Consider the following 23,821-nt stretch of genomic DNA (forward strand, 5'->3'; position numbering starts at 1 on the left):
ACTTTGTAAAATGTGATCCTCGCTGATCACTACTGGGGAGGGGTGTTGCTTATGGAGTCTGTGTGAGGAATTTTAAGTGTTTTTAAATGACATTCTGCCAGAGGGGTAAAACCTGCTTACAGTGCGAGCTCTGTATACAAAATGTGAAGTTTTTTGCAGTCACAGGCAACAAGCACTGAAAAGAGATCTGGTGTTTGATAAAATCTTTGGTTTATCACATTGTCAGAATAAGAACTTCCACAGACTTGGTTAACAGAAATCTGTTTTCACTTCAACGTTTAAATCAAATCAAAATCAAATCACTTTTATTGTCACATCACATGTGCAGGTACATTGGTACAGCACATGTGAGTGAAATTCTTGTGGGCGAGCTTCACAAGCAACAGAGTTGTGCAAAATACAATAATGTAAACAAGCAAAATACAAGAATGGCTACATCTGAAACTAATAAATATATGTACAATATATAATAGTATATGCATTTCTGGATGTGTATACTAAATATTTTTCTGTGTGTGTGTGTGTGTGTGTGTGTGTGTACACATATTTTACAAATTAAATAGAGTAAACAATAAATAAAATATATAAAAATATACAGAGTGAGACATGTGCAAAACAGTGGCATTACTGTACAGTATGGAGTGCATAATGTTAAAGTTCCAGTAGTGAAGCTGAGGTGTCTATGACGTGTTCAGCAGTCTGATGGCCTGATGGAAAAAGCTGTCTCTCAGTCTGCTGGTACGGGACCGGATGCTGCAGAACCTCCTTCCTGATGGAAGTAGTCTGAACAGTTTATGGCTGGGGTGACTGGAGTCCTTGATGATCCTCCCCGCTTTCCTCAGGCACCGCTTCCTGTAGATGTCTTGGAGGGAGGGAAGCTCACCTCCAATTATCCGTTCAGAGCACCGCACTACTCGCTGGAGAGCTTTGCAGTTGTAGGCGGTGCTGTTGCCATACCAGGTGGTGATGCATCCAGTGAGGATGCTCTCAATGGCACAGTGATAGAAGGTCCTGAGGATGCGGGGGCTCATGCCGAATCTTTTCAGTCTCCTGAGAAAGAAGAGGCGCTGTTGCGCCTTCTTCACTGTTTTGTTTGTGTGTACTGACCACGTAAGATCCTCAGCCAGATGTACACCAAGGAACTGGAAGCTGCTCACTCTCTCCACAGCAGCGCCGTTGATGGTGATGGGGGTGTGTACTTCTCTGCACCTCCGGAAGTCCACTATCAACTCCTTTGTCTTTGCGACGTTGAGGGTGAGATGGTTGTCTTGACACCAGTGGGTCAGGGCGCTGACCTCCTCCCTGTAAGCCCTCTCATCACCATTGGTGATAAGACCCACCACTGTAGTGTCGTCCGCAAACTTCACAATGATGTTGGTATTTGTTAGTGGCTGTGCAGTCGTAGGTGTAGAGTGAATACAGGAGAGGGCTCAGTACACACCCCTGTGGAGCACCAGTGTTCAGTGTGATGGGGGATGAGGTGATGCTGCCCAGTCTGACCACTTGGCGTCTGTCAGACAGGAAGCTAAGGATCCAGCTGCAGAGGGAGCTGCTCAGTCCTAGATCCTGCAGTTTCCTGTCCAGCTTCGAGGGAACGATGGTATTGAATGCTGAGCTGTAATCTACAAACAGCATTCTCACATACTCTTCTCCAGGTGTGACAGGGCAGTGTGTAGTGTCAGGGCTATGGCATCATCAGTGGACCTGTTGTGGCGGTATGCAAACTGTAGAGGGTCCAGTGAGTCGGGTAGTGCAGAGCAGATGAAGTCCCTGACCAGCTTCTCGAAGCATTTGCTTACGATGGGGGTCAGGGCTACAGGTCGCCAGTCGTTCAATGAGGAGATGGTGGAGGATTTGGGTACAGGGACGATGGTGGCCATTTTGAAGCAGGCTGGGACTACAGACAGAGAGAGGGAAAGGTTGAAGATGTGCGTGAACACTCCAGCCAGCTGAGCCGCGCATGACTTGAGGACGCGGCCGGGAATCCCGTCCGGACCAGTAGCTTTGTTATGTTATCTGCTCAGTTTTTGAACTCAGAGAATATTTTTTTTGTAGCTTAGTTCATTTATATTTAATGAAAATAAAAGGGTTCTTATTCATTGCTGTGTGTAAATAAGAACAAGCTTGTTGAACTTTGCAGTACAAATTTCAACAAGCATACAAACGAGCAAATTTTTAAAAATCTTTTTCTTTGACATTATATGTTACTGTAATAACTAATGGTGAACAAGTGCTTATGTAATGGCATTAGTAATGAATTAGTACCAGCTTGAACATGAGATGATCAGTTTTAGATCCAGTTGTTTGTAGTCGACCCCCCTCCCCCGAGTGAGAGAGACTGTTTTTTACTTGGGTTTTATTTGTATAAAAGGAAAAAACAAAAAAAACATTGAAAACTAGATTTGTTTTATTGACAGCGATTGACTGTCTGTGACGTAGTGCAGGTTTGGAGATTTATTATTTTAAGTTAAAAAAAATGTTTAGTATTTAACTTTCTGTACTTTAATATAGACTGACAAATGTGTTTTGTTTTTATTTTTTTAAATGGCGTCAACAGTAACACTTCTTCATCTCTGTAGGTACGCTGCATGTTGAACATTTGGGGTGTAATGCTCTTCATTCGCATGTCCTGGATTGTGGGCCAGTCTGGAATTGGTAAGTAGAAAGCTGTCCAACTTAAAGGGGGTCACCTGTAAAAAGGGGTTTGAGCTCAGTTTTCCCCAGCTGTCAAAAGTAAATGTTGGATGGTAGAAGAGTCCTTATTCTATTTTTATTTAATCTTTCTAATCTTTCATAATTTTTATTCTAGATTAGTCAGAGGTGCAAGTGTTTCACTACATCTTTTTCAGTTATAATAAGGCTACGTTCACAACACTGCAGGCGAAAGCGCATCAAATCGTTTTTTGGTTTTTTTTTTGTTTTTTTTTGTTTTTTTTACACCCTATGCGACCCATATCCGATCATGGTGTGACAGTGTGAACGTCACAAATCCAATATTTTCAAATCCGATCTGGGTCACTTTCGTTTGTGGTACTGAATCCGATACATATCCGATGTTTTAGAAAGCGACTGCTGTCTGAACGGTCAAGTCGCATTAAATCCGTCTTTTACATCACTGACACAAGACAGACGCCAATTATCAGCGCCCGATAAGACATCCAGTGAAACTGTTTGGAAGACAGCGTTGGAGAAACATGAACATTTTATTTATACTGTATAATCTGCAGATTCTGACAGAAATCTGCAACTGTCCTTTGAAGCACCGCTCCTCTCTAAAACAGCAATAAGGATCATTATTAGGTTATTTACATTATTATGTAAATGTTGGTATTGGGTCATTAACATTTTAAGGTGCTTAATGTGGAATCTGTTTGCATCCACATTAGCATTAAAATGAGAGCCAGGGTTGGCATGATACTAGAATTTCAAGCCAGATCCTGATAGCCAAGGAAATACTCGGTACCTGTTTTCATTTCTTGAATATGTTAACTTTAATTATAACTTTGGTTTAACAAAATAAGTATTTACAATTACGTTAAGTGATTTCATTTGTACAGATGGTTTACAGAAGGTAAAATGTATTTTAAAACATACTAATGAACAAAGATTAAATAATACATAAATTATATAATGATTGTAGAGTATTATGGAAAAGCTAAAAATGAATTTGGAGAAATGAATAGTAGTGTAGTATTAGTCACACACAAATAAAGAATGTATAAAAACACAGAGTACTTACTGCAAAAGATTGAACCAGTCCCTGCATTTTCAAACTGACCACACAGTAATTAAAGGAATACAAATGAATAAATTATTGTAAGAGTAGAAAGTTTTAAGCTCGTCTTCTTCTCCACATCCGTGACATCTCCCTCTCTCTTTCTCGCTTTTTCAGCATTCACACTGCTGCACGTTTACAGTCTGCAACTCCTTATATCTTCAGCTTTGCTCTTCAAACCCGAAACCTGTCTGAATTGGCTCCTCTGATCCAGATTTCACACTTTAGTTCTCCACACTCTAGACCAGACATCTGAAAGTAATTTTATATTATTGGCCACGAACAATAATTGTTTGTGCTAATAGTTAAATGGCCATTGTTAAAATGTGCACTAGTCAATTTAACATTTATGGCTTATTAATACTTCAGTATTGATACCGGGACACTACTGGCTTCTGACCCCTTACCCCTGCTGGGCAAATGGCCACCCCTCCATGAGCCTGGTTCTGCTGGGAGTCCTTCCCACTGTCACTAAAGCGCCTCTCTCAAAGGGGATCAGTGGGTATAATAAACATTGAACACATTACCAATCTAAGTAAATGTATTTCTAAGGCATAAAAGTCACGACTCCAGCTCAAATAAGCATGATTTAGAAAGCAACCCCGCCACTTAGTGCAAATTAATGTCAGCTGGTTCAGTCCCCGCAGATGGCCTATGTAAAGGTCTCTCCAAAAAACAAGGTGTCACACAAGAAACATCTTTTGATGGGTAAAAATAAGCTCTCTCAAGATGTTTGTAACCTTATTACTGTAAAACGTGATGATAGCATCGTGCCAGAAGAATTTCTAAAGGCCAAAATGTGAAAGTGGAAAGAACATCATTTCAACCTAAACCAGCCACAACCAGGTGCTCCGCACAAGATTTCAAACAGAGGCGTGAAAAGAATTATCAGAAGAGTTGTCCAAGAGCCAAGAACCACTTGAGCCAGAATCAATAGTTACAATTGTTTCAAAGAAAACCATCAATAATGCACTAAACCACCAAGGCCTGTATGCTTGCTCACCATGCAAGACTCCACTGATTGCATGGTGCAAAAGGCATGTTGAAGTGTGTTTAAAGTTTGCTGAAAAAGATGGAGGCAAGTCTGTTTAATCCTGGGAGAATCTAGTCTGGTATGATGGGACCAAAATTGAACATCATGGTTTGGGGCTGTTTTTCACCACACAGCACTGGCACGCTTCATGTAATTGAAGGAAGGATTAATGAAAAAAATGACTGAGATGTTCTTAAAAAGACAAAAAAACCCAACATAAAAACGCAGCTGCCATCTACCAGGGTTATGATAAAAAAATGAAACGAGGTTTGCGGTATTAAGTATTACTTTCCAGAAAACCTAGCAAGGTGCATATGTCTCATTGCCCCTTGTTTATTGACAGTTTTGTGTTCATCACTTTTTCTCTGCTAGCTCATACTCAGCTAAGCCCAGTATTCCTAGCCTCCTGGCACTTGTTGATCATTTTCCACTTTGATGTGAAATATCACCACAACGTGAGACGTGCGACAGACGTTGCTGCATTGGCTTGTCCTGTTACTTTTTACAGAGACATGAGAGTGATTGGAAGGGGTGCTAAAAACTGTTAAGTATTATGCTTTTTTTTTTTTTTTTTAATCAGTTCATGATGTGGTCTCTTCTGCAGCTCTTTCCTGTGTGATCGTCGCCATGGCTACAGTAGTGACAACCATCACTGGCCTCTCCACCTCTGCCATTGCCACCAATGGATTTGTAAGGGGAGGTATGTTTTACTTGACTGAATGACTGACTTTGCATGACTGACTTTGCATGACTGAACTTTTGCTAACACTCCCTGCTATTTTCAGGTGGAGCATATTACCTGATTTCAAGAAGTCTTGGCCCAGAGTTTGGAGGCTCTATTGGTCTTATCTTTGCCTTTGCCAATGCAGTGGCTGTTGCCATGTATGTGGTGGGCTTTGCTGAGACTGTTGTGGAACTTCTGATTGTAAGTCTATTAGGATTTCACATTGAATTCAAGAAAGCTGCTAATTATGGCTGATCAGTGATCAGCAGGAGTGGGTTGTCCTGGCATCATTGAGAGAGAAAAGCACATATCAAAACACTGTTTGCTGATTATTGTCATTCAATTTACCAAGTCCTTGTATTGTATCTCAGGGTATGGATGCCGTCATGACAGATGAAGTCAACGATATCAGAATAATTGGCACCATTACAATAATCATTCTTCTGGGCATCTCTGTAGCAGGAATGGAGTGGGAGGCCAAGGTATGCACAACATCCCAATTCATAGAAACTTACACCTATATGAAACTACATAAAACATGAATGTAGCCAAAGTAGTGACACTCACTGGTTGTAAAATTTGTTTTTTATAAAGACTTAAGTTCGGTCTTATTGTGTGCATGTGTGATTGTGTTGGTGTTGGGAGGTGGGGGGTCCACACAAAAATCAAAATTTGAAGGTAACACGAAAATCTTCAGTTTACTTTGTTGGCAAGCTGTTAGCAAGTTTCGCAAGCTAAACCAATACAGGATTACACTCCAAAATTTGGCAACTTAGAAAGCTGGAAAATGTTTGTAATTCTGTTGCTGCTTACTCTAGTGATCTCATACTGCCTTCATGGGGTGTTTTGTTTTTTTTGTCCTTTGGGTTTTTTTTTCCCCCTCTAAACTGAACAAGCCCATGTTGGTGCATGATGTGCCCGTGTGCTTGCCTCTGTTCCAATGTTGTTAATTTTGCTTGATGCTGGAAAGCTTTTAGAGTGAGTTTTTCAAAGCATGGCAGCCAAAAACGGTTTTATTGCTATATTTGTGTTATTGCTGTGTAGGGTCTTTATCTTACAACATAAAGTATCTTGAGACACGAGTTGTTGTAAGTTGGTGCTATATAAATAAAACTGAATTGCACTGAATTTTACTATGAAGGCTGTGGTAACTTGGAATCGGTACATTGCAATCCCAAATACTGAAGACACCAAATCATCCCAGACCAATGTATACATGAGACTCGGACAACCCTGCAGATATACTACAGGTGTAGTCGATTTAACTACTACACATTAATACACTGGTTTTAATTGCTTCCTATAGGCCCAGATCTTCTTACTCGTCGTCCTTGTCACAGCCATCTTCAACTATTTCATTGGAAGCTTCATTCCTATGAAGTCAAAGGAAGCTAAGGGATTCTTGAGCTATGATGGTAGGATGTTTGTTTGTTTGTTTGTTTGTTTGTTTGTTTGTTTGTTAAAAAATAATATAAGAAACACCTCATAAATCTGAGGGCTCATGTTGGCTTTTACACTGCTGTGTCACAGTTGGCCTTTGATCTTTTTTCTGTCAGCTTCAATAATGTGGGAGAACATGGGTCCAGACTTCCGAGGAGAGACGTTCTTCTCTGTGTTTGCCATCTTTTTCCCCGCCGCCACTGGTATTCTGGCTGGAGCCAACATTTCAGGAGACCTTGCTGTAAGTCATGTGCAACCATGTGATGAATGTTGATATAGTGTCAAACCAAGTAAAGGTTTACTTTGTAGATTGTACTGTGCAGGTGAATATGACTATGCTTCCACTGATTAAGGCTGTTGAGACGGAACTCATAGCGTTGAATTGGCTGTAGGATTTGATGTACTCATCTTAAAGCCTTGTATCCAGTTATATATTGTAATCTTAAAATGTTGTTGTGGTTGGTTGTTGCAGGACCCACAGATGGCCATCCCCAAAGGGACCCTTCTAGCCATATTAATCACAGGGATAGTCTACCTGGGTGTTGCTATTTCAACAGGTGGTGTATAGTACCTGCATTTTTCCAAGGTTGTCACATCCTTTTTAAATACAAAATCTAATATGTGGATAATACTTTTTAAAAACTAGGCTCCTGTATTTTGAGAGATGCCAGTGGAAATGTGAATGACACAATCAGTTCTCACCTCATGGCAAACTGCTCCACTGCTGCCTGCAAATTTGGCTATGACTTCTCTACCTGCAAGAATGAGGATACCTGCCGCTATGGACTGCATAGGGACTTCCAGGTATCAAATAAGTGTAAAAGAATATGAATATTACAAAACAACTTTATCAGAACATGAATGTTAATGGTTTTTTAATGTAGACATCTAACTTTTCAATTTACATGTAATCTTTTGTTCAGGTTATGAGCCTTGTTTCTGGTTTTGGGCCCATCATCACTGCTGGCATCTTCTCTGCCACTCTATCCTCAGCACTGGCCTCTTTAGTTAGTGCACCTAAAGTTTTTCAGGTAAGATCAGATCCAAGCTTTAAAGTACTGTATATAATAAATTGCAGTATTGAGTGATGGAAAAATGTAAATGATTTAATTAGTTTTTCTTATAGCGTTTGATTATAAACAGCTTAAACTCCAGTGAGACAACACAAAGGCTTTTGTTTCCGCAGGCTTTGTGTAAGGACAACATCTATCCTGGCCTGCAAATGTTTGCCAAAGGCTACGGCAAGAACAATGAACCCCTACGAGGATACATCCTGACCTTCGGTATCGGTCTGGCCTTTATCCTCATTGGTATGGCTTCACTCATTGCTTGCTCGCTGGTTGCTTTTCATACTTGATCACATACAACCGTACAAAAATATTAGCTGGAAAGTAAGAGCACCGTGGTTCTCAGAACCCTTGTTCTCTTTTGTGAGAACCGGTGTTTTCACGCAGTGTTTGTTCTAAACAGAAAAAACCCACGTTGGTGCATGCTGTACTGTGCCCTTGCCTAAGGGACATTTAGAATGATGTCATGATACTAGAATTTTAATCACGATATCTATACCCAGAAAAATACTCTATACCAAAGGGAGACTTTTGACCCCATGCTGAAACAGAAGAACTAATGGCCAAGAAGTCATTTCTTAAAAAAGTTATGTTGTCAGCTTTCTAAAATACAGCAAGTAAAATAGATAAATAAGTAAATATATTTCTAAAGGTGCTATTGACACGATGTTCTCATCAGGTGTTGGTGACAAACCATCCAATCCACACTTTCAAAGAAACCCTGTGTGATCTCCAAGTATTAAAGCCGCTTACTGAAATTTGTTTAATACTTCAAACCAAGCCTTTGTTGGCGATGACAGCTTCAAGATGCCTCCTGTATGGGAAAGCTAGTCGTAGGCATGGCTCAGATGTGATTTTTGGCCCATTCTTTTCACACAGTCTTCTTTGTATGTTTGGATTGGATGGGTTGTTGCCAATATCTGGTGAGATTTCATGTCAGTAGCACCTTTATTTACTTTGAAAACTGGTGATGTGTTCAATACTTGTTTTACCCCCTTTATTTGAGTTTAGGTTTTAAAACCTGACGAGTCTAAATATTGTAATTATTGTAGAAGAAGAACATCATGGAAAACTTTCAAATGAACCTTGGATAACGTGTAGTATTAGTTATGCTAAAATAAATATAATGAAACAGAGGGCTTGATGTGAAAAGGATTGAACCAGCAAACAATAGAATAAGACACATAATGATAACACAGTGTAATAAATTGTTGTAAAATGGTTACATTTTACGTCTTGTCCACATCTGCGACCTCTTGAGCGGACCTGGAGGGCCTCTCTCATCCAGCACTCACACTGCTCAGCCCCAGTCTGCAGCTGTATATTGGCACCTCCCCCTCTGTAGGCCTGAAACCCACCTGATTCAGCTGCTCTGCTCCACATTTCATTCTTTGTTTGCTTGAACTGATACAGAACCAGGGTCATTACTGTCCTCTGAAATTCATCCTAAAGTGTTGTCAGTTTTATGAACATGGCAACTGGTCTAAAATTTGACAATAACTCTTGTCTGTAGTTTTTGTTTGTTTGTTTTATTGCAAGCTCCTAATAAAAACACTTTTACAGACCAGTGAACTAAATTAATATTGATACAACAGCTGTTGAAAACTTTACCTTTTTAGATGCCTAAATATTTAAGATTTTACAGTAATGGCGCACTGCATGACCACATGCTGGAGTCAGCAGCAGCCGATATGTTCACTGTCTTCATCCTGAGAGTTTGAGTGTTTATTCAAAGGGTTTTGTTTTGTTTTTTTGTTTGTTTGTTTTTTTTGACTGGACATAAAATCACAGGTGAAATTTTTAACTTTTCTGAGTTGACTGGTGCTTTTCTTCTTGCAGCTGAGCTGAACACTATTGCACCCATTATCTCCAACTTTTTCTTGGCATCATATGCCTTGATCAACTTCTCCGTGTTCCATGCATCACTGGCTAACTCACCAGGTAAGATCAGTACATTTAGAAATGGGAGAATCTAAGCATAATAAAGTTCTTGATCAACATATTAAGACAATAGAGGAAGTTATTGTCATCCTAATCCAGACTGTAAAAAGGAAGCCTTCATGTCATTAGGTATAATGTTGTGTTTTTTAAAAACCAGTTACTGGTTTTCAATGAGACTGTCCTGATGTGTGTCTCATAAGAGAGGTCATTCACACTGATGACATACCAGAGGTTAGGTGGTTGAATACATTTAGGCTTAGAAGTTGATGCATCTTAGACAAAGAAAATTCAATTTGGACAGTTGATCATAAATATAGAAAGCATATTGTCATTAATCTCCTAAGACCCAAACTCTTCCACTGCATGCATTGTTAATCTCTCTTTGATATTTGGACATATTGGGGCCTGATGAATGTAAAAACAAAGAATTAACAGATTTTTTTTTTTTTTTTTTGCCTTATTTTTGTTTTTAAGAAAAATGAGAGCCACATATGAGCATATTCGTTTAAAATTTTGATAGAACAGGAGCAGTATAATGTCCTCGTAAGTGGATATCAGGCCCTTGTAGAGCAAAATTCAGTATTTTGGTCTAAATAACCCAAAATGTGATGATGAAGTTAATGTTGTAACTATATTGGGACAGTACTGTTACACAAGAAGGTAGGTGATGTCTGTTTCCTCTAATGTTAGTCTTTGTCAACCACAAAGGGCTAGCCAAATGAAAGTTGTTTTTAGACTATTTACCTCCACTTGTCTGAAAGAAGAACCTCAGTTAAAGTCAAAAATCTCAAACTGCCCAGAATGGGAGATTTTCAAAAATGGCTGATACTCATGTTCTTGTTTTTACTTCTTATTTCTCTACAGTAATCCATCTATATGATGCAGTCTTTTAGTATTTGTGGAAAAAGTGTGTGGTATATCTGATGTGTTACCTGTTAAGATTAGTAACCATAAATCTTAGGTGGGATAAGATGGTCTCCTGCTCCCTTGGTACCCATCTCTCTATTCTAGTGACTAAAGTGTCAGAAATGCATACAAAACTGAACAAATAGATTCAGCTACTGATAAGGGAAAGTTCTCTTTTTTTTTTTTTCTTTCTTTTTTTTTTTTTTTTTTAAACTAACTTTGGTGAAGTCACACTTTGTAGACTGATGACAAATTCAGTGATGCGTCTGGCTGTAGCTCAGGAGGTAGAGCAGGTCATTTACTAACTGGAAGGTTAGTGGCTCGATCCCTGGCTGCTCCAGTTTGCAATTTTTGGGCAAGATACCGACTCAAAGTTGCTGTCCAATGTATCCATCGGAATAAGAATATGTGTGAATGTTAGTTAGAAAGCACTTGCATAGGGGGGAAAAAAAGCCCAGGGGGCGAGTTGTATAAAGCACTTTCAGTGATCATGTAGAGTAGAAATGTTCCATATACGAATCAGTTCATTTACCATTTATTGATGGCGTATATTGAGTTCTTTGCTTCCCCCTCTCTCTACACCCTCTCCTCTCTCTACACCCCCTCATCCCTCTCTCTCATCCCTCTCTCTCACACACACACACACACACACACACACACACACACACACACACACAGACAAACCAAAGCCTTAGCAGAACTGCAGGTACAGATTATTTTTCTCTTTCCAATTCCTCCAGCAGGTCATAAAATTACATGGACCTAAATGGTACATGACTCATTTAGCGAGTACAGAAACGGTATGATGGTGTAATAGATTTCTCTCTTTGGAACACAAACATTACTTTCAGTTCAGGGCCAATTACTTTCTCATTTCTGGGACTCCTAAAGTCCCTTCATAGACTCAGGAACGACACTGTCAATGTACCCTTTATGTCCTGTTTTTTAAAGACTCTGTCATTGTGTAACCAAACACACACCAACTGTATTCCATCACTAAAATCCCACTATTCTAGTTACTGTACTGTCCAATGAATGAATATGGTCCCTAATGTCTCGTATAACTTCTAGTAGACTGTCAACTCATTCTTTAACCCAAACATATGCCTAGATCCATCTGAAACATTATCCCTCCTCTCTAACAGCAACATTGACCGTTTTATAATAAGCTTCTTTAAATGGAGGCTGACTCAACGTTTCCTGTTCTTTAACCTCCCACATTGCTGGTCTTATTTAATTTGTTCCCAGCTGAAGTGTCTGAAAAAGAATTTCTACTCAGCCTTAACTGAATTTAATTCAGTTTTCAGTTCTAATTTTTGCACATAATACCTAAACTGTATCAAATGAAATCAAAAAGTTTTGTGACTGCTCCAATAAAAAGCAAAAGCCCTTGTCACCTTGTACCCTGATACAGTGACTGATGCAGTCAGTCCTACTGCTTTACTTGAAGTGCTCAGCGGTACCATCTGGATCTCCTTTCACCATGTCAGAATTGCTTTTGACCTGATGAGCCTTCTTTGGTTTTGACTGCAGCTCCACCCACTAAGGGCTGCTCTGGGGTCTAACATAACTAGACCCAACTCTTCTTACCAGTGATGAAGAATCTTGAGTTGCTTTTAAAGTAAATGCTCGTAGAATTCAACACAATGGTTCTTTTGCTCTCATGGTATGAATTACAAATGCACCAATGCAAATAGTCACAACAAGAATAACATAAGCTTTCATTGTCATTGCCAAAGGTCATGTTTCATGCACACGACCATGTTCATACCCAGCTGGAGCAGTTATGGAACTTTTTGTTTGCACCTTATATGTGACTAGCACTGTTTGTGTGGCATTTTAAATGTATTTTGCTATTTTGTGACTAATTTACATCGATGTTACAGGCTGGAGACCTAGCTTCAAATACTACAACATGTGGGTTTCCCTTGCTGGAGCCATTCTCTGCTGTGGGGTGATGTTTGTCATCAACTGGGCAGCTGCCCTTCTTACAAATGTCATTGTTATGGCTCTGTATATCTATGTCAGTCACAAGAAGCCAGGTGAGTTGGAGAGCACGCCAAATTTGGCCAAAAATTCCTCACTTTTTTTATGGAGTAAAATAATTACCAAGTACCAATATGATATAAGAATTATATATTGGTTGTCATTTAGTTAAGCTGAGTTTTATTAATGTAGCACCAGTTCACAACGACAGTTGTCTCAAGACACTAGAGAGAAGGTAAGATGACAGTTAACCATGATTTAAGATAACATGCTGTGAAGTATTTTGATAATAAGCAGTGTTCTGTCCACAGTATGGTGTTTAGCCCTAACCTGCCTATGGTTTCTCCTCCATGTTCTGTTAAAGATTTTTCTTTTTAAAAAGGAATTTCTCTTTCCCACTCTCGCCAAGTGTCTGCTTGATAGGGCGTCTTATAGGAATTTTGTAATTTTTTTGTATTCTTGTATTAATGTAGGTCTCAATTTACAATATAAAGCACCTTGAGGCAAATGTTGTTTTGATTTTGTGCTGTATAAATACAATTTTATTGTATTGAATTCATTTGCATAAGGAATATGTTGCATTAAATTGATTGGTTAATTTAAAAGTCCCTGCACACCTCAGTCTTTTATGGAACCTCTACATATCTCTGGCTTTTTCCAAAAATGTTGAGGTGTTTATGGTTTACCTTTTAGTGTGAAATTTGCAAACAGAAATAATATAAGTTCATAAATCAGGTGGACAGTAGTGTAGTGGTTAGTGGTTTTTACCTTTCAGCAAGGAATCTTGGTTTGTGCTCAATCATCCAGGTAAGGAAATTCCAGAAAATTGATTCTTTTTATCTGGATGTTGCGTGTTCAATGGGAGAAACGTTTCACTACTCATCCAAGTGAGTTCTTCGGTCTTGACTGACTGCGGATTTCCCTAATGGCTATAAATTATTATTATACATTTGCACAACGATGAAAATTTGCAGCACTGACTAACAGTGAGACAGTTTCGTGATCATTAATATGCAAAGAGTTGGAAGTTGGGGAATGGCTGCAATCACAGCATTGTAAGATGCTACAGTAAAGACTGAGCCCCATCCCTACAGACACAGCCATGAGGGAAGCTGAAGAACATCATATCAAAAAGGCCCTGAGCAAATGTAGCTATCCCAGCTGATATATGTTAAATGTACCTAAAGAATGCTCCAAGTGATCCAGGAGAGAAGAAAGGCAAATTGTTTCTCAAACTGAAAATGCTACATCCAGATGAACAGAATCAACTTTCTGGGATGTCAGCCAAGAAGGTTCTGGTTTTGAATCCATAATCTGAGTGGGGCAGCTCTTTAAACTAAAAGCTGGCTATACAGTTCTAAACACACCTGTGAGAACACTCAGTTTGACATGCAGCTACACATACACTAGGCCTTTTCACTGACGTTAACACCACATGGGTCAGGTAGCCTTTAGTCCAGCAATCTGACCCATAAACACACTTGCTAACTCCACTGTGTTTCTGCCTGCATGTGTCCTCCATTCCAGATGTGAACTGGGGCTCATCAACCCAGGCTTTGACCTACCACCAGGCCCTGACCCACACTCTGCACCTTAGTGGAGTGGAGGACCACATCAAGAATTTCAGGTACCAAACACAAACGTGATTGAGCTGAACCATTCTTGCCTGCAAGTGTAGATGGCATCTGAGTTATGGAAGCACAATATTATTACTCACCATGCTTGATAAACACTCAAGCTCGGTCCACATATAAAGCGATTGCTTGGTAGCTCTCGGTTGGATGCTTATGGACATCTGGTTATGTTATCCTCTAATCTATTTTTCCCCAACGTCATGTTAGTTGATGGGTTTTCTTCATTCCCAAAGTCTCTTTAAACTTCTGTCAATTGTTTATCGTCGTGTTGTGCTAGGTTTAGCTCAGCTGCTATGCTCGATTTATGCTCACATCGTTGTGAGTGCCATGCAGTGATTTTGACGTTGCACCATGTGTCGCAATCTTTGTGGTTCTTCAGCCAGTCGTTCACCTCTGGATTTTTGCAGCCTGAGAAGAACAAAATTTGACATGATAATAACTTAGCCTTAGTGTTTCATGAAACAATTTAAATAATTTACCATCATATGGGGAAAAAGTAGAGACTTTGTGGAGGGGGAGATGATTAATTTTCAAATGTATTGAAATTTATTGAGTATATTTATATATGCGGCCTCATGTTGTGTGCATGTGTTCATTCTCTTAAAGCTTGCACATGTAACAAATTGGCTCAGTAATTGTTTTGTGGATTTACTGCACATTTCTCATGGCAGAAAACCAAGCAGTAGTTTAAAAGGATGAATCTTCAAAATTCAAGAATTTGTTTTGTTCCTCTGAAGTTGTTCTTGCCTCTGTATTGTGTCCAATAATCCTATCATGCTAACATATTTGCTTTGATGTTCATTGCTCTGCTTCTGATGTCTGACTGTATATGGGTGTGGGTGTTTGTGTGTTAAGAAGACTAAAGGTTACTGGGAAGGTCAAATGAAAAGTTGGCTACACATAAAGCATAAAATCAAACAATTCTGTAAACTTGGCAAAATATGGCGTCCCTTCTCTGCTTTTATAGATGTGGTAAAGGATGATGCAGATGCAGACTTGGTGGATGTTTTCTCTCATATGTGTCTTTTTGCAGACCCCAGTGTTTGGTGATGACTGGTTATCCCAACTCTCGTCCTGCCCTTCTGGATCTGGTCCACAGTTTCACCAAGAATGTAGGCATGATGATCTGCGGCCATATTCGCACGGTGAGCAGATGTCATTTGGCTTGTTTTTTGTTTTTGTTTTTTGCTACTGATGAATTAGCTGTCAAATTGCTGTTTAAAAGTCAGTTTTTAGCTAGATTCATCCAGTTCTTCACCAAACTGTTTAAACCACATAGCACTGATTAGCAGGCAATATAAAAGAAGACTTTGATATGCTGTGGGAGCCTCTGGATTTGGTTGCATCGGTGGTTCTTAGACTGTAGGATGTGGAGCCAATGCAGGGGCAACCAGGAGAAAAATGTGAAATGTGTATAAGGTGTTTTCATATCTTGGAGAGGACATCTAATTGACATAATGCTTTCCCTGTTCCCTTGCTCTAACCATCAAAAAACCAATGCTTAACCCTAACCTCAGGTTATGGTAAGGTTGAGGCTAATTTTAACCCTGACACTAAAAGCACATTTTGAGCATCAAACACGCCTTCACACTCGTGGGTACTGGCATTTTGTCCCCATAAGTGAATGCTGGTCCCCACATGTTTAGTAGGAAGCCAATTTTCTGTCCTCAGATGCGCACACACAACCATAGAAGATCAATTTATGTACCTGCGCATTTTCCAATGTTTGTTCCAGGTGTTATGTTTATTTTTCTTGCAGGTGCAGCAGTTGGTGATACATTGTGCATTTCTATTTTTTAATCTGTCCTTTTATTTATTTGGATGGTGGTGGGGACTTTTTTTCCTTTTTCTAGAAAGCAATGAAAAACATATTCCAGTGAAGAGTTTTCGACAGCATGAAATAAACGATAGAGTACAATATGTCGTTTTAATATATCATCATATCGCACAGCCCTAATGTTGCACACAAAGCTAGTGAACGATTTGGAATAGCCTGGTCTTTTGTATTTTAAAAATAAGTACTGCAGAGTACTGAACGAAAAAGTCACAAAAGCAGGCAGAGATTCAGAGCAGGTGATTGAGCCGCACATTAAATTCTTCTGTTTAACTTTCACACATCAAAAGTTGTTGAAATTCGCATCTTTTCATCTTTGAAACTTAGATTTGTGGTCATTTGTTGTACAATACCAACACTGATAAATTTAAGGCTGTTGTTAATTTGGCCTCCTGTCTCCATAGGGCTATAGAAGACCAAACTTCAAAGAGCTTGCCACAGATCAGGCACGCTACCAACGCTGGCTGCTGAAGAACGAGACCAAAGCCTTCTACACGCCAGTGTTTGCTGAGGACCTAAAACAAGGCTGTCAGTACTTGCTTCAGGTAGGAAAACTAAATTCTATTCAGAGTTGTGTGTTTGTTCTTAACTCTTTGCACGGAAGCATTGTTCAAGTACTTTTTTTTTTTTTTTTTTTGTGTTTGTTGGGCCGAGCCATCAATAGTAGAGGTTGGGGCATAATACTTGAACTGGTAAATGATGTTGTACATTATTGGTAAGTTTAACTAACTAATATTTCTGACAATGACTAGACCAGTCATGCAGATCCATGATTGAAACTTGAGACTTGAGGAACTTGAGAGTGGATAATATGAGTCTCCTTTAAGATTGGACTCATAACCCAAGTGAAAGGCTGAACACTGTATGGACTGAACTGTTTTTATTTCCTGCTCCACACTCATAGTTTTGCTTATTCTTTGGAAATGAGCCACATTTAAGAAATGATTAATCTGCGATTCCTGTTCCTGGTCCAATCAAGGCTGCTGGTCTTGGCCGCCTCAAGCCAAACACCCTTGTTCTGGGCTTCAAGAATGACTGGAGGGATGGGGACATGATGAATGTGGAGACTTACATCAGCATGATCCAGTAAGTAGAATAAGAGAAGAAAAGAATTATATAAAAGAAAAAACACTCTCTTCTTTCGACAAGTCTTCACTGTGTTCGATGGTACATCCGATGCTGTGGAAATTTTATACCCTCCTGCTTTGTAAGTGTTCTACAAACCGTGAATTTTTCTTTAGTACGCAACTCGGTAAATGTCAGGAAACTCCTACTAGGACAGCTGGATGTTACATAGGGCTAATCGGTCTCTGTAATTGTTGGCAGGTGTGTACAAAAGAAGACTGAATGCTGTGATTAAATCAAAAAGGTGCTTCAACAATTTTGTTGTTGACACTAATAAACTAATATTTCGTAGTTTAATGGTATGCACACACATGCAAACAGGTTATTGTACGTTTTATATTTTTCATATATTTCACCCTAACAGATTTATAAAATTTTCAGTGGTATAGGTTCTAGGTAACATAAAAGGTACAATTGGTCCATGCTGGAAGCTGCCAAGTTCTCTCACCATATTTGAATTCAGTGGCTGGGAACGATGTCTCTCTTACAACATATCCTGTTTTGTGCATGTCGCCAAACTCTTAGTACCCCAAACGTGGAGGCCAATAGAACTCAGCTGTCAGCAGGGCCATTAGAGCAGCTCGTTATAAGCTAACATTTTGCCAGGTAATTTTGGGCTCGAGTGTCGTAAAAATCACACTTTTCCTTAAACAGTTTGATTACACTTTCGCAGGGTACGATGGTTCATTCTTTAGGAATGTGAGTCCAGCAATGTTGGATCCACTTCAGAGAAAGTTTCACTAACACCCACTCACATTCTTGGCTGTTTGACCTCAGGAAATCACATGATAGGGTGGGGCTAGGTTTCACAGTGGGTTCACCTGAAACCTTGGCTGATTGTAACCCACACCCATTTTCACTAGAGATGGACCGATCCGATATTGCGTATCGGTCCGATACTGACCTAAATTACTGGATCGGATATCGGAGAGAAATAAAAATAAATAAATAAAAAAAACGTAATCCGATCCATTAAATATCATGAAAGCACCTCACAAAACTTGCGACATGGCGTAACTCACCTCATAACCTTAGCACGTCGGAGCAGTGTGCTCACGTGATAGAGCAGCGGTGGCGTGCGAGACTTCTCGGCGGTCTGTTTGAGCATTTGTAGCCTTGCTACCAAACCGGCATTTCATCTCCGAGGAAGTGATCCCAGAGGGAAGTAAAGCAAGTGTGTAAGTTCATCTCTGAATGTTTGAAAAGCATTCCCACATTAAGCTTAACAACCGATGGAGCGACTGCCTTTTCTCTCTCCCTCCCTCTCCTGTTGCTACTTCAATCGTGAAACTGGTCAATGATCAGTTAGAATTTAGAATTTATTTAATATTACTTTCTACACCAGGATCTTTTTCTACGTAGCTGACTGCTGGTAACTGTGCAGGGGCGGGTCTAGCAAAGTTATGCCAGGGGGGCCGATAGGGCATGAACAGGGAAAAGGGGGCACAAAGAAATACACTTTTTTTTTTTTTTTTTTTTTTTTTCTTATTCTCATTTAAAATGTCTAGCTTTTTAATAAATAATTATCTGAATCTTACACCCAAAGTTTTATGTATAGAAGTCCATTACTGTATATAGTAACTATTAAGTCTAATATACCCTAGTAAGCTAGTACTTTTTTCTTTCTTTCTTTCTTTCTTTCTTTCTTTCTTTCTTTCTTTCTTTCTTTCTTTCTTTCTTTCTTTCTTTCTTTCTTTCTTTCTTTCTTTCTTTCTTTCTTTCTTTCTTTCTTTCTTTCTTTCTTTCTTTCTTTCTTTCTTTCTTTCTTTCTTTCTTTCTAATAGGGAGGATGGAGTAGGTTTAAGTTCATTAGATTGATCAGTATTGCTGAACGATGAAATATTTTGGGTGTTATGTTATGCCAGGGGGGCCGATAGGGCATGAACAGGGAAAAGGGGGCAGTGTATTTTTTTGCATACAGGTATAACAGAATAGCTTTAGTGTTTGTTTGGTTTTTTTTGTTTTCTTTTACTTTTTCTCAAGACTTGAGTATGAACTTATACAAAATGCAGCAAGATATTTAAAAAAAAACAACAACAAAAAAACTGATTTATTGATTAAAAAACACACTATATTGGATTCATATCAGTATCGGCAGATATCCAAATTTATGATATCGGTATCTGTATTGGACATAAAGTGGTATCGTGCCTTCTCTAGTTTTCACACCTTGGCTGGTGTGATTAGGTAGAGGATCCATGAGGGGTACACTCCCATAGGACTTAAAAATCTTGGACTCTCCACCAGTTGCTCCTAGAACTAAAGAAGCTTCTCGGATGAGAGGTGAAACGTCTTCAAGAAATTTAAGTTAAATAATTTAATGTAAGATGCTTTTCTTTCCAAGCTCCTTAGACTACGATGACCTGGATGACTGAGAAGTTTCACAGACATATTTCACTAACAACAGCTAATAACAACTAACAGAGTCTAACGGTAGCTCACAGCAGCAAAAACAGCTTACCAACAGAAAAACTAATGATATCCTTAACAACTCCTCTCATTCCCAAAAAGTTGATTCTGTTCATCTGGATGTCTAGGCCCCTTCCTCGTTTCAGAGATAGTCTTTCCCTTTTCATGTAAATGGCCTCCTTGACTCCGCGCTCAAACCAGCGTTCATCTCTGTCCATGATGTGTACATCCTCATCACTGAGAGCGTCTAGGTGTAAATAAAGTGCAGAGTCCTGGCCTGATGAGTTAGCTCCTCTGTGTTGTCCCAATCCCCTTAGGTTGTTTGGTTTCCCCGATGTATAAATCATAGCAATCCTTTTGGCACTTAACAGCGTACGCTATGTTACTCTGTTTATGCAGTTTGACCCCATCCTTGGGATGGACCCATTTTTGACACAGCATGTTTTGGGGTTTTAAAACCACAGAGACTCAATGATTAGAGGAAATGCATCTCAGCTGTCTCATACTGTTTCTATACAACTGCTGTGTGCTCTATACAGCAGTTGTCTTTCACTCTGGATTGCTTGAAGCATTCTTTAGGTGTCTTCCCAGCTTTGACAAATGTCTAGGGTGCATCTTTCTTTCTTACAAGTTTGTGATTGGAGCCATTCCCCAAATCTCTGTGAATGGCCACTGAATAATGTTTATGACAGTTTGCATATTAATGATCATGAACCTGACCACGGTTCATTGTTAGTCAGTGGTGCTAGTTTTGGTCATTATGCAAATGTACATCTGTGAAGGTTCTCAGTCATCCAGGTCATCATAGTCAAAGGAGCTTGCAAAGAAAAGCGTCTGGACTTCTTTAAGTTACTTGAAGACGTTTCACCTCTCATCCGAGAAGCTTCTTCAGTTCTAAGGTCAAATGGTGGAGAGTCCCAGATATAAACCTAGTGGGAGTATCCCCCCACAGAGGGACAAAAGGACCCCCTGATGATCCTCTAATCCCCTGAGCCAAGGTGTGAAACTGGGTGTGGGTCCCAATCAGCCAGAGTTTCGGGTGAGTTCATTGTGAAACCTGGCCCCACCTTATCATGCGAATTCCTGAGATCAGATGGCCCAGGATGTGAGTGGGCGTTAAGGCGTCTGGGAAGGGATCTCAAAACTGGATTATAGATGGCAGAGAGTTGGTGTCGTAAACCTCCGCCACCGAGAGTTGGTGTTTACGATACCAACTCTCTGCCATCTATAATCCAGTTTTGAGATCCCTTCCCAGACGCCTTAACGCCCACTCACATCCTGGGCCATCTGACCTCAGGAATTCGCATGATAAGGTGGGGCCAGGTTTCACAATGAACTCACCCGAAACTCTGGCTGATTGGGACTCACACCTTGGCTCAGGGGATTAGAGGATCATCAGGGGGTCCTTTTGTCCCTCTGTGGGGGGATACTCCCACTAGGTTTATATCTGGGACTCTCCACCATTTGACCTTGGAACTGAAGAAGCTTCTCGGATGAGAGGTGAAACGTCTTCAAGTAACTTAAAGAAGTCCAGACGCTTTTCTTTGCAAGCTCCTTTGACTATGCAAATGTACATTTTGTAATATTGGGAAACCTCCAGTCAGCTCAGACTGAAGTAATTTACATGATGACAAAATGTTTCTCCCACTGAAAACGCTTCTAGATAAACAGAATCGGTTGTTTTTGATATTACTGATATTATTCAAATATGTTCAAATACAATGTATACAAAAACTTCTTTTTACATAAACAGTAGTAGAAACATGCTAGCCATTATGGGATAAAGTGTAATTGTCATGTTTTTGATCTTTTTGATCTCCCTTGGATTAAAACAAGTCCATGAGAAATCTGTTGTCCTGTTGAACTCTAAAGCAGTCATGTGAGACTTGAGGTGAATGGGTTCTTCATTGTAATGCGAGGATTATAGCATTAGAGCTGAATGTCACAGATTGTTCAGTCCGATAGTATTAAAATCAAAGCTAATACGCTTAAAAATTTGCCCTTTATTTTCCATTGTATGTTGTCCAGTGCAATACAATACTACAACCTGTGGCATTGAGAACGATGTTTGAGTCTTCTTGTGTGCTTGTTTATCTTTTTTCTTAAATACTCTGTGGGTTTCTTACTGTCTTTGTTTAGTTGAGGGCAAATTGCTTCAGTCCACTGTTAATGGGAACCTTTTTTTTTCTCCCCCTTCCTTTGAAGTGATGCCTTTGACTTCCAGTTTGGTGCTGTTATCCTGCGACTGAAAGAGGGGCTGGATGTCTCCCATATCCAAGGGCAAGGTACCAAACACATGCAGAGCAGCTTATTCTAAAAAAACACTGTTGTAGTACATATGTAGCATCAGCTCAGATTACATACAGATAAAGGTTAATTAAATATAGCTGAGTGTTTTTCCAGTATTATCACATAGCATCACATAAATCAACTTAGAAGGAGAATAAGCATTCATTATATTTCCTTCTTCTTCAGTCTGCTTATCAGTCTTAAGATATTTTCAAGCATTGATTGACGTTCCAGTTTGGAACCGAACACATCAGTTCATACAATGTTCACATTCACAATACTAAGCATGAAAACTTACAAGTGGAAAAAATGATAGTTTTCCACAGACTGAGGTGACATCTGGTTTTGTCTGACCAAAAGTCCCAGCACAGTGGCACACAATGTGTAATAAACTGTCTATACTTACTGTCAATATGCATTGTGTGGCAGAAAAACTCATCAAATCCACATCTTTGAGTGGCTGGAAACAAATATTTGACATTTTTGCTTCAAGAACAACTTGCAGGTTGGCAACCTTAGTGAATAAATGTAAAGAATTGGAATAATATGATTTTACCACAAATTAAAAAGCCTGGTCATAAGATTGCTGTAGTAATTATTAGGGGTGCAACGATACACAAAATTCACGGTTCGGTTCGGTTCGATACTTTGGTGTCACGGTTCGATATTTTTTCGATACAAAAAATGTTCATGCATTTTTAATTTGTCATTTATTAAAATTATAAATATATATTTTAACTCAAAAGTACAGTTTTTAAATTTAACCCTAACCCTTGTGCGTGTTTTTTATTTTGACAGCGAATGCGCACCTGCGGACCACTTATGTGCAGCCCTGGTTATTTAGCTCGTCATATTGCAGCCACAGAAATTCTTTTGTCCATGAAACCATAAAGCTGCACTTTCTTTTTGCCTTATAGTCTGATTTGTCAGAACTTCTCCATTTTGTGGTAAGCTTTTCTTTGGCTGTCACTTCTTCACCCTGACCTGTCTTATTTGGCTCAGCAGAACTAAAATATATATCTGTCTGTGAAGGTTCTCAGTCATCCAGGTCATCGTAGTCAAATATAAATCCTGCTGCTTTTACACACGCACTCACATAAGCTCAGCGATTCTCTGCGCGATCAACCTCTCACATGTTTAAGCTGCGGGAGATTTCACTTGTCATGTTTGCATAGTAAGCTAACAATTAATAAGACGATGTCAGAGGAATTGGTGCACAAATTATCATCACTCACAGATCAGTGCTGTCGCTCTCTATACACAGTTCGCGCGATTGCAAAGTGAAAGCAAAAAAACAAGCGCAAATTCAAACGCGATTTCAATATGTCACATATTGACAGTGGCTCACCGATGCCAATGACATAATTACCCAGCTACATTTCTGAAAGAATGCAAAAGCATTGACATAGATTTTTCCTTCCTACAATAGCCTGACGGGCAGGGCAGAGATAGATTTTGGTACCCCGACTGAAAAAATCGCTAGCCCCGGGACGTCGGGCTAGCGATATTGCAAGCCCTGTATCTGATTGAGGAATCACTCATCTTTGGAAAAAGAGAGTTTATTACAGAGAAATGTCTCTTTCCAAAATAAAAGCTATACTATCCGCTTCTTCTGGGCTATATTCTCAGCAGCATATTAAACAGCTGTCTAAATGACT

General features: G+C 39.5%; 1 protein-coding gene across 2 annotated transcripts in view; it reads left to right on the forward strand.

Moving 5' to 3' along the window:
* Positions 1 to 23,821, forward strand: part of slc12a2 (solute carrier family 12 member 2) — a 65,271-nt gene that overhangs the window by 26,597 nt on the left and 14,853 nt on the right. For both annotated transcript variants that reach the window (XM_082539598.1, XM_082539599.1), the window contains exons 3-19: positions 2,580 to 2,655; positions 5,413 to 5,508; positions 5,594 to 5,733; positions 5,904 to 6,014; positions 6,839 to 6,947; positions 7,089 to 7,213; positions 7,445 to 7,529; positions 7,619 to 7,776; positions 7,896 to 8,003; positions 8,159 to 8,282; positions 9,879 to 9,980; positions 12,773 to 12,928; positions 14,400 to 14,499; positions 15,540 to 15,651; positions 16,745 to 16,885; positions 17,320 to 17,426; positions 22,080 to 22,159. In XM_082539598.1, coding sequence (XP_082395724.1) covers positions 2,580 to 2,655; positions 5,413 to 5,508; positions 5,594 to 5,733; positions 5,904 to 6,014; positions 6,839 to 6,947; positions 7,089 to 7,213; positions 7,445 to 7,529; positions 7,619 to 7,776; positions 7,896 to 8,003; positions 8,159 to 8,282; positions 9,879 to 9,980; positions 12,773 to 12,928; positions 14,400 to 14,499; positions 15,540 to 15,651; positions 16,745 to 16,885; positions 17,320 to 17,426; positions 22,080 to 22,159 — 1,930 coding nt within the window. The remainder of the gene's footprint in view (positions 1 to 2,579; positions 2,656 to 5,412; positions 5,509 to 5,593; positions 5,734 to 5,903; positions 6,015 to 6,838; positions 6,948 to 7,088; positions 7,214 to 7,444; positions 7,530 to 7,618; positions 7,777 to 7,895; positions 8,004 to 8,158; positions 8,283 to 9,878; positions 9,981 to 12,772; positions 12,929 to 14,399; positions 14,500 to 15,539; positions 15,652 to 16,744; positions 16,886 to 17,319; positions 17,427 to 22,079; positions 22,160 to 23,821) is intronic.

Source organism: Aulonocara stuartgranti (assembly GCF_965226115.1).
Source record: "Aulonocara stuartgranti genome assembly, chromosome: 7".
Lineage (NCBI taxonomy): Eukaryota > Metazoa > Chordata > Actinopteri > Cichliformes > Cichlidae > Aulonocara > Aulonocara stuartgranti.